The sequence below is a fragment of the Delphinapterus leucas genome, chromosome 2, assembly GCF_059928025.1.
Source record: "Delphinapterus leucas isolate spDelLeu-1000000601 "Yukka" chromosome 2, BTC_Dleu_Yukka2, whole genome shotgun sequence".
In the NCBI taxonomy this organism is placed as follows: Eukaryota; Metazoa; Chordata; class Mammalia; order Artiodactyla; family Monodontidae; genus Delphinapterus; species Delphinapterus leucas.
Genome location: NC_143130.1, coordinates 172,460,019 through 172,471,654, shown reverse-complemented (window position 1 = coordinate 172,471,654; position 11,636 = coordinate 172,460,019). Strand labels below are relative to the sequence as shown.

Sequence of the window (11,636 nt, the reverse complement as noted above, 5' to 3'; positions counted from 1 at the left end):
TATTTTTTGTTTGTTTTATTTTCAGGAAAGTTTTTAAAAAATAGTTTTGTATATTCTACTCCACAGCCTTACTTTTCTGAGGTTGGGGGGTGTGGGGGGGATTTATTATGTATATGTTGGATCTTCTTTGCCTGTCCCCTATATCCATCACTTTCACTTGACTCCTTTGGAAGAATCCTTCTACTGATTTATTTCTACTTTCTACACTATTTTTCTATTTCTATCCTTGTTGCTCTGCTGGATTTTGTGAGGGGCTTTGAGGAGATTGGGAAACAATGCCATTGTTACTAAATTGCCCTGATCCTTATTGTGTTTTAAAGCCACTTTGTTAGTGTCACTGTATTTTGCTTACAAAACAAGTTTATATACAAAGGGGAAATGTCTTTAGAAATATACTAATTCTAAAAGATTCTCCCCCATCTCTTTATACCAAACAAGTTATCTTGAACTAGTCCAGTTAAGTCATTGTCAGTGAGTGAGTCCCCCTAGTTTTAGTGAGTGAACCTCCTGGGGCAAACACAATTTATAAATTGTAGTGAGAAATTTTCCAAGAAAATGCTGAACATTCATAGTTTTGAGGTGAAAAATCAGTAGCCCTTGAAACTATTAAATGGAACATTTCAATAATATGGGAGAGCTCTTTGCACTTCTCAGTAATTAAACTTATAAACTCAACTTTGGCACCTGGTCCAGATGATACGGGACTTTATACAGCAGCTTCACTGGTTAAGATGCCAGTTACCTGGGCCTGTGAACTTGGAGAGCCAAAAAGCCTAAAATCTAGGGAACTTTGTGCTGCTCTGATTGGATGGTGCCTCCCCTCAACACTGGCCTCATCAACCCACCAACCAAGGGCACCAAGAAGCCGTGTCCATTTTACCACCTTTTTGGTTGGATTGTACTGGGTTAAATATCTGAGTGTCTCATTCCTACTGATCCTATGACTCTTGAGGGCCATGGGTAACCATAATAAGTCTTCGTCCTGGAAGGGACACACACAGATTTAGCATATCTTATAGAAGAATAATAGACTTGGATCATAATTTGATAATCCCATCTGGTTCATTGTGAAATCCCCTGTGTTTGATGTGGTATGTTTGTCATCTGGGGCACCCCATCCTTATAGACAAGATTTAATCTAGCTCGACCCCCCCCCGACCTCCATATAACACTTCACTATCCCTCCAGAGATTTCATGGGGTCACACATCTGCCCATCACCCCTTACTTCAAGTTCTAGCATATGCTGACTTTCCTTGGTTTATGGGTAATCTCCCATCCATCCCATTCCTGTTCCATGCATATCACCCCACCTCCCACTGGGCACTGCTGTCATTCCTTTACCAGAGGGCTGCAGGTGACAGACATTGGGGGCATGGTTGGAGTTAAGTTTGAGGGTTTGGGGAGGTTTTTGGTTCAACACTCAGATTATGCTTTAAAGTGGGATATTGAACACTCTGGTTTTGTAAGGCCCCTTAGCCATTGTTAGAGCATTACCAGCCCCTCCGCACTAAGCCCATCACCTCATCTTTCTGGGCTCTTCCCTCCTTCACAGACCCCCCCCTCCCTTCTTATAACTAATCTTTGAAATGCTAACATTCTTACCTTATTATGCAGAACAACTTGGTTCTGTTTGACTTGGGGCTAGCTTTTCTGAATTCAATGCCCCATCAAAGTGTTTTGCTAAAATAAAGGATGATCATTCCAAGGAGAATCTCTCCTAGGAGGCGGAGCTGCTGCGGTTAATTTCGGGTTTTCTATTTTCTTACTTTTTCTGCTTCCTTTCTTTCTAGTACACCTGCTCAGAATGTTTGAGTTGGGAAGGGAGGGAGGAGGGGAGAGAGAGTTCAAATGAACAGGACTCATCAAGGAATACTTTCTGGAAATCAAGTGAGACTCCGTCTGCTGAGAAATGTCCTGGGGTGCTCCAGGAGAGGGCCAAGGCCAGGAGGAGGCCCAGGACTGAAAGCAAGCCTGCTTGACTAAGTAAGAGCCATTCTGAGAACCTACCCCTCAGGGATATATTATTATAATGATGCCTCCTTTACACACAAGAAAATGGGCTTAGAGGGATTACCTACCTTACTCTAAGTTAACAGAGCTAGTAAGTAGCAGACCTGCATCCAAACACAGGGATCCTGGCTGAAGTCCATGCTCTTATTAGTCACCATGATATTATACAGACTTGGAAACAAACATGCTTGGATGGAAGCCCAGTCCACCTCTTACTCAGACCCACAGTAAAATGTCTCACTTCTCAGAGCCTCAGTTTCCTCACTGTAGTAAGATAGGTGCGTTGAAACCTATCTCAGAATGTCATTGTGACTATTAAATCAGCTAAAAGCTGGAAAGTGTCTGGCACATAGTAGATTTGATCGGTTGTAATATTCCTCCTTTATGAAATTTTCTGTGTTGAGTGGAAAGTATCATTAACGGCGTTCTTAAGGGGAAAAAATTTAAAACTTTCTAAGATAGTTTTACCTTACTAAAAAAAGGAATCATAGAAAGTTGAGGGACAAACAAGACATCAATACCTGTTATTTTTATTAATATTATTTAAACAGGAGGGGAGGAACGACTTGGTCTTCAGCTAAAGAGACAAAAAATATTGCAAGAACAATACAATTTGCTCTATTAAAAAAGAGTCAAACAATTGGTTTATTTGAGGGGCTCACCTTAAAAACATGACATATATAATCACAAATAATTAGGTCGATTTTTGCGCCAAGTTACAGCTGCCTTTTTTCAACATTTCTACTTCCCTTGGAGACTGTTTAGCAAGGTGACAGGCACCCCCATCCCTGGTTGCTTCAAGCTACCTAAGAATGAATCTATCCAGGTGTTAATACCACAGAATGAAAAGTAAACTTGAAATAAAACAGTATTGTTAGCTTTGTAGCTACTTAAAACACAGGTTTTGTATATATAAACAAAAGAATAAAACTTGTGTATTATGCATTTTTCCCTCTCACGTTTCTAGAAATCCTTTTAGACAGAGATTTGTAAGTATCGCATCCTGACTTTTCGTTAATCCCAGTATTCTTTAAATGTACACAGCCACGGGAGTCTCCCCTTATCCGTGGTTTCACTTTCCATGGTTTCAGTTACCTACAGTCAACTGGGGTCAGAACATATTACATGGAAAATTCCAGAAATAAACAATTCATAAGTTTTAAATTGTGGGCCATTCTGAGTAACTTGATGAAATCTCACACTGTCCTGTGTAGGACAATGAATCATCACTTTTCCAGCATATCCCGGCCGTTAGTCACTTAGTAGCCATCTTGCTGATCAGATCAATTGTTGCAGTATCACACTGCTTGTGTTAAATAACGCTTATCCTATTAATAATGGCCTCGAAGCACAAGAGGAGTGATGCTGGCAATTCGGATACACCAAAGAGAAGCGGTAAAGTGTTTCATTTAAGTAAAAAGGTGAAAGTTCTCAATAACGAAAGAAAAAAAATCATACCATTAAGCTCTACAGTAAGAAGGAATCTTCTATCCATGAAATTGTGAAGAAGGAAAAAGAAATTCGTGCTAATTTTGCTGCTGCAACTCAAACCACAAAAGTTAGGGCCACAGTGCATGATAAATGCTTAATTAAGATAGAAAAGGTGGGCTTCCCTGGTGGCGCAGTGGTTGAGAGTCCACGTGCCGATGCAGGGGACGCGGGTTCGTGCCCCGGTCTGGGTAGATCCTACATGCTGCGGAGTGGCTGGGCCCGTGAGCCATGGCCGCTGAGCCTGCGCGTCCGGAGCCTGTGCTCCACAACGGGAGAGGCCGCAACAGTGAGAGGCCCGCGTACCGCAAAAAAAAAAAAAAAAATACGGCCGGGGCAGAGAGATCTGGCACATAACATCTAATCGTTCCCACGGAGGAAGATGTCCAGTGGGAAGGGCCTGGGAAGGGCCAGGCCTGGGCTCAGCCAGGATGCAGGCATCCCAGGATGTGTGCCCAGCGTCTGTTCCCATTGGTCAGTGCGTAGGCAACAAGGGTAGTGCAGGGTTTCAAACATGGCCCCTGGTTTTGGCTGAGTGGAGGGAGAACACTCCTGCAGAGAGCATCCTTCATGGTCAGTGATTCTGACATACGAGGCTCCTATACATACTAATTAAACCACCTGTTGCTGCCCATCATCCTTTACAAAAAGATATTTTTCCCTGTGTTCTGCGGGACAACGTCTCCTTTGTCCATCACCCGAAGTCATTAACATAATCCCTAGTAGCTGCTTTTAGTCTTCAGCTCTGGGCAGATGGAACTGAGAACTATTTTCTCACCTGCACCAAAGCAAACTGTCAAGAGGTGCTAGACCCAATCTCCAGGACCCCACACCACAGACCCACACCCCGCTGATGAACGCATGGAGATACGCATTCAGGAACCGCACAGAGGATGGAGGAGACCGCACTGCGGACTTCAAGCTCGTGGGTGTAAGCGCTCCTGGATATGCCCCGGGAGTGATTTTAAACATTTCGATGTGCTTCTGCTCTCTTTGCTCTCTCGCATGCCAAACCTCTGTCCTGGATGGCCTGAGACAGCTACCTCCTGGAGGGAAGGGCAGACTTAGACTTTGTTCCAAGGACACGGAGAGAGATCAAAGGCTTTTGACATTTGCAATTGGATTCCGCAGCAGCACAGCACCCTTGCCAGCCAGGCTGCCATCCTGTGAAAGGATTTCCAGATTTTCCTTGTCCTCGAGCATATTAGCAACGGAGCTCCATGACCTAGGAGAAGCAGAGGAGAGCCTGCTGCCTTTCCTGCCCCAGAGTCGGGGCAGGAAGGGGAGGAGGAGGGAAGTCTTGCCCAGTATGTCTCCTGGAATCCTTCCTTGTGTGTGGCTGGGCTGCAGGCTGCATCCGACATGCCCCCACCCATCTTAGGCCAAGGGGAGGGGAAGGCGAGCTGAGGGGAAAAGGGTTTTCTAAAGAGCCAGTTTGTCAGATCACAGGAGCTTCTAAGAGGAAGGGGCTCGGCCCAGCCCCTGGTCTCCCTTTCCTTAACCACTCCTCCACGGCGGACTTGAGTTGTGACCACAGCACTCCCTCCCCTTCCCTCTTCTGCATGCATGCAAGTGTTTTTCTAGGGCAGTGATTCTCAACTGGGGAAAATTTTGCACCCGTGGCAATCGCAACTTGGTGGGTGGGTTGGGCAAAGGGCTACTACCAGCACTTTATGGGCAGGGACCAGGGATAGTGCCAAATATCCTACAGGGCACAGGACAGCCTTTCATGACGAAGAATTATCTGGCCCAAATGTCCACAGCGCTGAGCTTAGAAACCCTACTCTTGGTATATACTCTGGGTATGGCTCTGTGTGCCATTTTAAAATTTGATAAATGCTTCTGAATTGTCCGCCAAACCTCCAGGGTGTCTATAACAATCCACTCCCACAACATGTAAGGCTTAACTTCTGCCAAAATCGAGGATACACATTTCTGAATTCTGAAATCTGCCCTTCCCAACGTTGGGCGTCTCCTCTTCTGTAAATTGCTCATTCCTGGCATTCGCCCATTTTTCTTTTCTTAGGGAGTTCTAGGAGTTCTCTATGTATTCTGCACTCTAGTGCTTTGTATCTAGTCTTGATATTTCCACCCTTGCTTTTTTAGCATCTTGTCACACAGAAAATGCTGAATTTGAGAAAGTTAATTGTCTCACACTGTCTTTTGCTTTCTTTGTCTTGTTTAAGGTGTTTTCTATCCCAAGATCATGAACATATTCCCCTGTGCTTTCTTCAGTAATTTTACGGATTCATTTTTAAGGTTAGGACTTTAATCTGTTGGTGATCTCTTCTCGTGACGGTGTGAGGCAGCGAATTCCCTCATCTTGCCATCACCAAATTCCTGCCCTGCCCTGCATCCACACCGCCCTCTTCCACCCTCTGCTTCCAAGGGCAAGACCCGTCAGGGCCCCGGACTCTGCCTCACCCCTCCCCGCTCAAGGACTGTTGCCTCTTCACCCAGGACATGCAGGAACATCACCGCTTGTGAAAGCTCACGCCTGCTACTGGATATCCTGCTGCACCTACCACAGTCTTTGCCTTTTCATAGCCCAGCCTCACGAAGAGCCCACCCTCCATTCCCTTACCCTCTGCCGACGTCCTGCTGCTGAAATGGGCCAATCCCAACTTCCTTCCCTGCTTGGAAAAACACTAAAGGGATAACTACAGTTCTACCTTCAGTGTCAGCTTCCGCGTTTCTACACTAGGAACCAGTTTAAGCTAAGCTCCGATTCCGCACAAAAGCTGAAGAACGAGCAATGACGTTTAATTACCCAGCACTGGGAGGCAACCCTCCAGGACCAGCATCACTTCCTGGGACTGATGGGGCGGGAGAACCACAGGCCAAATCCGTCGCTCCACATGCCCCTTGTGCAGATGGGCTAACTGAGGCTCAGGAGCTAACAGCCTGCCCAGCACTTGATCTACTCCCGGCCAAAGTGTCAGCAAAAGTGACATCCAGGGCGCATCTGAGTCTCAAGTCCAGACCTGTCACTCTTCAAGCCACTCCCTGCCTGAGGCCAAGCAGAGCCGAGGGCAAGTTTCCAATTTTAGGCTGCACTGGAGGCTCGGGGCTCTGGCTGGGCACTGGGTCTGGTGGGCATGGAGGGGAGGTGTTTGGGGGAGTGGCACCTGGAAGATTGGCATGAGGGATACAAAGGGGGAAGAGAAGCTATGGCAGGTCACCCTGAGCACAGACGGAGGGAGATGGGAAATGCAGAGTGGACAGGGGGCCCGCTGCCTCTGCCCCCCCCAAGGAGGCCCTGGTAGGTGTGCAAACCAAAGAGCAAGTACATAAGGATCACAGGGCCAGCAGGGCCTGGGAGGAGACAAAAGGTGACAGTCTGGGAACCTCAGAAGAGCCGGGCGGTGGCCTGTCAGAACAGGACCAGGGGTAGGAGGGCAAAAGCCCCACTCTGGGCCCTCAGTGCAGTTCGAGCTGCTGCCAGTCTCAGGAAGAAGGCTCTGTGGGTCGACGCAGGGTCCCTGAAGGCCACTGCCATCGACTGGACTTGTGGCGCCCCAGTGCCATGGCCGGACCTAGAGATCCCCGTTCGTTGGATCCAAGCTTGATCACGGCTATTTCCAGGCTCTGTGGTTTCAGGGAAATCATTCCAGCTCTTAGAGCCTGTTTGCTCATCTGTAACACGGGATGTTAACATGTACACCTCAGAGAATTCTTTTGAGAATTAAATGATGACCATTATTCAGTGTTTTGTGAACATACTAGGGGTCTGTCCACGGTGGAAATCACATCCACTGGGGTTGGGAGGGGGCGTAAACGGGTGGCTACGTAAGAAAAACTCAGGGAGCAGCCTGAGGGCAAGGTGGCCAGCATTGCCTTTCTGTAAAGAGGAGTGTCCTCCTTGCTAGTGTCTGCCGTCCGCATTGCGAGGCTCCAGGCCTGACATACCAGCCCCGTCAGCGGCTCCCACTTGGCAGACGTTTTAGGATCGGCTGCTCCATGGAGTTGATCTGCAGAACGGGGGAGCAGTGATCAGTGCCTCTGGGAGATGCTCTTCTATCCAAATGAAGCAGATGGGAACCCGGGTTTGTGGATTTAGGGGCCCGGGGAAGGGATCCCTCCCATCCTTTGCCCCACTTTGCACACCTACGGTCACTACTTAATGCCCATCCCCCTCACCTGGGCCACCATGCACTTTCCTGGCCATGGTCCACTATTTCCCAGAGTCTTGAATCCGTTGCTTGGTACCTTCGCCCGGGGTAGAGCTCCCACTTGGGGGGCAGCCCGAGCACGAGCAGATGGCTGGGGGACCTGGGCATCTGGGGGTGCACTGGTATCTGCCACACGTGGACTGTGACGATGATTTCATGCTGAAGGGACCAGAGAGGAGGGGGCACATCAGGGATGGTTGAGCTGCACACACACAACCAGGGTCCTGGATCCCCTGGCCCGGCTGGTGGGCTGCCCAGACCAGAGGTCGATGGGCATGCTTTTAGAATCCCACACCCAGAGCCTTGGCACCATCACTTGGGGGTTTTCCTTGGACTAGTTCTCTCCAGGCCTCCTCTGTACCATCCTCCCACTGACCTGCACCCCACTCACCCCACCACACCCTGAAAAGTTAGCCTCTGTTTCCAGCCTGTCCGCAACATTGGGCCTACACTGATTACTCTGTTGGCCCTCTGTCTTGGCTACTTCCATAGTTTTAAAAATTCTCTTTTTAAAAATAAGATATCTAAAAAAATAAATAAATAAAAATAAGATATCCATAGACCTCAGGATCTGGGAGTGATGGGTTTTCCCTTAAAAATATTTTGTAGTTTTGATCATGGCCATCACTACTTGTTGTGAACATTAAAAGAAAAAAAAAAAATCAGCCAATCCAGAAAGGTATAAAAATGAGGGAAAGTCACCAGACAACTATAACCAAAGCTCCATGTGTTTTGCAACTAAATGGGAAGTTCTTTACAGAGTTTTCTATCAGAGTATTTGTCTTTGTGCTGAACATTTTTCCGAGCTAAGAATCTAGCCCTTTATCAGTCATACATGTTGCAAGTTATTTTTCTCCGTTTGTTGTCCTAACTTTATGAGCTGGTTTTGCAAGAAGGATAGTTTTAATTATGTGGCAAAATCTCTTTCCCTTTGGATTCTGGCTTCAGATCAGGCGTCAGCAAAGTATGGACCCAATCTGGCCCACCACCTGCTTTTGTAAATAAAGCTTTATTGCAAACAAACACTACTTCCTTTGTGTGCTGTCTTTGGCTGCATTTGCACTACGAGGGCAGAGTTGAGTAGTTGCTACGGAGTCTTTACCATCTGCAAATCTGAAAATTTTTACTATCAGACTCTTTACAGAAAGTTTGCTGACCCTTGCATTCGATCATGCTCGGAAAGCCATCTCCCATCCTAAGACTGCATGTGAAAACCCAGATCTACTATTCAGAAATAATCATTTCAAATTGTGAAAACAATGCTCAGCCTCCACGTTCCCCTCCCCCACTCATGACTAAGTTATTTGAAGAATCCATTCTTTTCCCATTGAACACTTTTGTATGCTTTTTAAAAACTTCCTAAACTATTTTGTCCAGAATTTTCTGCATGCTTTATTGGGTGGAAAAGACAGTGTTCTCAACAAAAAATTTTCTGGATTACCTATTTGAAGATAGCTAGGAAATGTGTTATATTGTTTAAAATGACCGTGAATTGTTTATTTAATACCTGGATAAGTATTTACCATATTACCCTGAAGTATTTATATTTTGTCCCTCAAAGATGGGCTGTGATCCAAACCCTTAGTTTAGGGCAGCTCTTTCCAATCTGAGTGATCATCCTTATCACCTGGGGAGCTTTTAAAACATAAAGGGTCTTAGACTCCACCCAAGGCTCCTGAATCAGTTTCCAAGGTGGGATTCTAGAATGTGTTACCTCTCAAATGCTCGCCCAGGCCATTCAGATGGTGAGCTGTGTCTGTGACCTCCACAGAAGTAGATTTTTCCCATTTTGCAGGTGAGGAGCCTGAAGCCAAGGTAAATTTTATACTATTGGCCCACCTGCTGCTCTAGGTTGCAATGCTTTTGCCTGTGCTTGTCCTGTCTCCTTTCTGATCCTGGAGAACTCCTACTCATCCCGCAGAGCCCACCTGAATAGCCGCCGGATGTGTGAAGCCTTTTCAGCATGCACTAGAGGCAAGACTAGGCCCTGAGCTACCTCTCTCTCAGCCACCCCACGGAGGACTGCATCATCTCCTGTAGATAAGCTCTGCCTGTGGCCCCTCCAGGCAGGGGCTCCTGGTCAGCACGCTCAAACCCACACAGGCCGAGTTTTCCAGCGCCAGTGAGAACTGCATCCTCATTGCATAATATGCAGGGCCCCCACGGGCTAAAGTCTATGTACCACCCTTCCGCTGCCTCCCCTCATGCCCCACGACTCACTGTGCTGCCAGGGGAGCCCCTGCCCCAAGCTCTGTGGGAGGGACTGATCCGCAAGGCCACAGTCACCCAGGTCCTTCCATTCTCATCCTCGTAGATGCCAGGCCTCCGGAAACACAGGCAGCATGGGGGCGACCCAAGGGGCGGAGAAGCTTCTGCTTCCATTGCAAGGCTGTGCCCAGGGCAGGCCTCGAGGCACACAGGGAACCTCCCAGGTGTTCAGCCTCCTTAAGTGGACTGGCTCCCGAGTGGGGTGAGGCCGGTGATCCTGGGGGCGGGGCCAGTGAGCCTTGGCAGGGGCTGCAGGGACCAGCGAACCCAGGTGTGAGGGTGCGAGGGGGTTGAATAAGGGGCAGAGCCAGAGCGGGGAGAAGCCCTCTGCCTCTGGGGGCAGGCAGGGGCGGGGCCACAGAGCAGGAGTCGGAGGAACTGGGCCCACCTGCCTGGAGGTGCGCGGACCAGAGTCAGGAGCCTCAGGGGCCGGCGGATAAGAAGCTCCCCAGGTACAGAGCCCCCCCAGGCCTCTGCGCAGGGGCAGTTTGGTTCCTTAAGATCAACACTTCCCTGCTTCCGCTGATTCCTCCGCAGCCTATCGCTGGCATCCTCTGCTCTTGCCAGGCCTTATGCAAACCTCCGAGCTCCAGATTCTGAGCTGGCAGGGACTGCCAGGGCATCTTCCCGTGGCCATTCCTTCAGCAGGACCCCAATCGCGAACCCTTGGGGTAGTGAGCTCAGTGGATTCTTGCCCCTGGAGATAGCTGGCCAAGGAACCTCCTGGGCAAATCAGGCTCCCTCTCCACAGAAAATGAGCCAGTGCCCCAGGGGCATTTGCAATCGGGATCGTATAAAGTGTGAGAGGGAAACCAGGCCACAGGAGGGAGGGTGTGTGGCCATCTTGCACACCCTATCCTTGACCATGGGGTCCGGAGCACCCGCTTGGCCTGGTCATCTTATTAGCTCTGCTTTGCCAGGAGGCCACAGACACAAGAGGCAGGCGCATGTGGTAAGCACGCTGGGCTTCTGATGAATGCAACGTGAATGTGGTCATTTTCTTGTTGAAAACCGCAAGTGTGATTCTTCTTATTCATCTGAGAATGAGCAATGAGATGACGCTGTTCCTCTGGGCAGGTTGATGTAAGTGGCACATAGGATGCCTGCCTCTGAGGAACTCACTGTGCAGCTTCTGTAGAGGCCTGAGCTTCTTTTCACAGCAATTCCACCTCCTTCCCTGGTGTTTTTCCTTCTATCGTGGGATTGGAGTGGCCGTAGGAGACGAGGGGCATTAAGGTCTTGAATAACACGATCACATACATCTGTTACCATATTCTATTGGTTAGGAACAGGTCCTGCCCACACTCAAGGAGGGTGACAGATTATACAAGGATGTGGATATCAGGAGTCAGGGCTCAAGGGGGTTCCCCAGAGCCTGTCTGCTATAAGCACCAACTCCACTGGGTTACTCTGAGGATGAAATGAGATGGTGTATAAAGAGCAGTGCCTCTAGCACATAGTGAGCTCTCGAAAAATGCCAGGTACTAGCTATGCTCCCAGACTTGTCCCCTTCCTGAGCAAAATCCATCAGTCCACCCTTTGTAACACGAATGCAACTAGTATTTATCTCTATCACTCCATATCACAAACATGTACGGGTATTCTCAACCTCGCTCCAAGATGAGCAAGTATGTGGCTGTTTGTGGGGTGGGGGCAGAATTGGTCAATACGTGCAGAGCATCTATGCCGCATGAGG

General features: G+C 48.3%; 1 protein-coding gene across 1 annotated transcript; it reads right to left on the bottom strand.

Annotated features, from left to right (window-relative positions):
* Positions 1-7,107: 7,107 nt before the first annotated feature.
* TCL1B (TCL1 family AKT coactivator B) lies at positions 7,108-10,054 on the bottom strand. The gene is made up of 2 exons (XM_089908171.1): positions 9,893-10,054; positions 7,108-7,831 (listed from the first exon to the last, which is right to left on the bottom strand). Exons 1-2 carry the CDS (start codon positions 10,052-10,054, stop codon positions 7,637-7,639), a joined length of 357 nt encoding a protein of 118 aa, XP_089764297.1. The 3' UTR covers positions 7,108-7,636.
* Between the last annotated feature and the right edge of the window lie 1,582 nt (positions 10,055-11,636).

What these genes read in the sequence shown, in the direction of transcription:
- TCL1B (XM_089908171.1), bottom strand. Translation starts at nt 10,054, where the DNA reads ATGGAAGCAGAAGCTTCTCCGCCCCTTGGGTCGCCCCCATGCTGCCTG. An exon ending in GGGGCTCCCCTGGCAGCACA is followed by an intron (nt 7,832 to 9,892) that starts GTGAGTCGTGGG and finishes TGGTCCCTTCAG; the next exon opens with CATGAAATCATCGTCACAGT.